Source organism: Myotis lucifugus, unplaced genomic scaffold (assembly GCF_000147115.1).
Source record: "Myotis lucifugus unplaced genomic scaffold, Myoluc2.0 scaffold_864, whole genome shotgun sequence".
In the NCBI taxonomy this organism is placed as follows: Eukaryota; Metazoa; Chordata; class Mammalia; order Chiroptera; family Vespertilionidae; genus Myotis; species Myotis lucifugus.
Window position 1 is genome coordinate 52,924 of NW_005871912.1, and position 2,283 is coordinate 55,206.

General features: G+C 44.6%; 1 protein-coding gene across 1 annotated transcript; it reads right to left on the reverse strand.

Moving 5' to 3' along the window:
* Positions 1–615: 615 nt before the first annotated feature.
* Positions 616–1,584, reverse strand: LOC102440976 (olfactory receptor 1D2-like). Its single transcript, XM_006106616.2, has one exon. The coding sequence runs from the start codon at positions 1,576–1,578 to the stop codon at positions 616–618; it is 963 nt and encodes a 320-aa protein (XP_006106678.2). The 5' UTR covers positions 1,579–1,584.
* Positions 1,585–2,283: the final 699 nt, after the last annotated feature.

Sequence of the window (2,283 nt, forward strand, 5' to 3'; positions counted from 1 at the left end):
GGCACAGTCAGTATTGTTTAAGGCCCAAGAGACAAAAATCAACCCAGAACAAAGGAGAGAACTTTTCTGGACTTTGCCTGAATTGGAAGGTCTTTGTCCAGAGAGACTCTGGGTCAGATTGAAGTACTGGGAGCTTTGCCCAATAGAGTGTCAGGAGCTGGGCAGCCTCGCCCAGAACACTTACAATGAGGGTAGTGCAAGGTGTCTCCTCCAAATGGCTTACAAGCAGTGGGCGCCTTAGAGAAGGCCAGTCAGAGCTCAGGAGCATGAGTGAATGGGTGTTAGAGGACACAAGTGATCTCCCTAGGCTATAACTGGATATATCCAGTTATATGCAGATGAGATTGTGGTCCTCTGGTCAGGGAAATTGAAGGATTTGATCCTGCAAACTTCTAATATTAATGTTGGTGAGACTTTACTTGTTGCCAATGCTGGTGAGGTCTGGGGTACTTTGGGTTACACATATGTGTCTTTTTTTTTTTTATCACAGATATATGAGATCATTCTGAGCTGAAATTATGTCCTAATCACTCCTGTAACCCACATAGGATAATGCCCTGCACATGGTAGAAGATATTCCAAGTCTTCACTATAATGTCTTGTTCAAAATTATCCTTATGTCAACATCCGGTAGGCTTTGACTAGGAGGAGTCTTCTTAGAGCTGCGTGCATGTCCTTGTTCCTCAGGCTGTAGATGAAAGGGTTCATCATGGGGGTGACCACAGCATACATCACTGTGGCCACTGAGTCCTTTATAGAGTAGGCGTTCAGGGGCTTTAGATATATCATACAAAGTGTCCCATAGAAGAGGGTGACCACAGCTAGATGGGAGGCACACGTGGAGAAGGCTTTGTACTTGCTAGAGGCTGATGGTATTCGGAGGATGGCTCTGACTATCCAGACATAAGACATAATTATGATCCCTAAGGAGGTGAAGAAGAAGAAGCAGCCCAAGACCATCTGCCCTGTGTGAATGACTTGGGTGTTGGAACATGCGAGCCTCAGCAGGACATACATCTCACAGAAGATGTAGTGGATCTTTCGAGATCCACAGAAGGTCACCCTGCTCATGAGGAGGGTGAGGAAGAAACCATAAAGAAAAGCGGTCACCCAACAGGAAGAGAGGAGCAAAATACAGAGCCTAGGGCTCATGGCTGTGACATAGTGAAGGGGATGGCAGATGGCCATGTAGCGGTCATATGCCATTGTCGCCAGGATGAAGTTATCCAGGGTCACCAAGGAGACCAGGAAGTGGAGTTGTGTCAGACATCCTGTGTAGGAAATGGCTTTGTTCTGGGACTGAAGGTTCACCAGGATCTTGGGGACTGTGTTAGTGACAAAGAAGAGGTCGGTGAAGGAGAGGTTGGCCAAGAATAAGTACATGGGAGTGTGCAGGTGTGCATCAGAACCAATGGCTAGGATGATGAGCCCATTTCCTACCACAGTGACCAGGTACATGGACAGGAACATCCAAAACAGGACCTGCTGGTCTTCAGGGCGCTCTGACATCCCCAGGAGTATGAAATCTGAGACCCCACTCTGGTTGCCTCCATGCATTTCCCCGATTGTCTGCAACATTAGCACCAACAAGCATTTACCAAGTGTATTCAATTGATTAAGGACATTCAGATCAGCAAAATCATCTATGTTTTTAACATTAAAAATGTCTTAGACTAAATTTTTAAAACATAAGCAGAAAAATAATAACTGAGAAAGCTTTCTGCAACTTAATCATTCCAGCATACTCAGTATAGAAACAATGTCTTATCTTGTTTAAAATCCTATCATCTTATAATACTCTTGAAGTGCTTAAAGATTTGTATGTTAAAGTATGATAGTATATAGATTTTTAAATGAATATTATGGGCAATGGATATTATGCAATTGGACAAAAGGGAAACATTAAAAATATTGGATGGGAAAAGAAAAAATTATCCTTATTTGCTAATAGAATGATATATCTGGTAAACGTAAGACAATCAACTGAAATGCCATCTATATATAACATATAAAAGCCTAATATTCAAATTGTACCCACGGGAGTTAGATCGGGAGACTGATTGCTCATTATGATGTGCACTGACCACCAGGGGGCAGCGGGGAATGAAGGAAGGCCCTGATTGGCCCTGACAGTGGCAGCCAGGGAAGGGAGGCCCCGGCTGGCAGCTGGAAGGCCCCGATTGGCCCCTGATTGCCAGCCAGGCCTAGGGACCCTACCTGTGCATGAATTTCGTGCACTGGGCCTCTTGTGTGAAATGAAAAGGGATTCCAGTAACGTGGCCA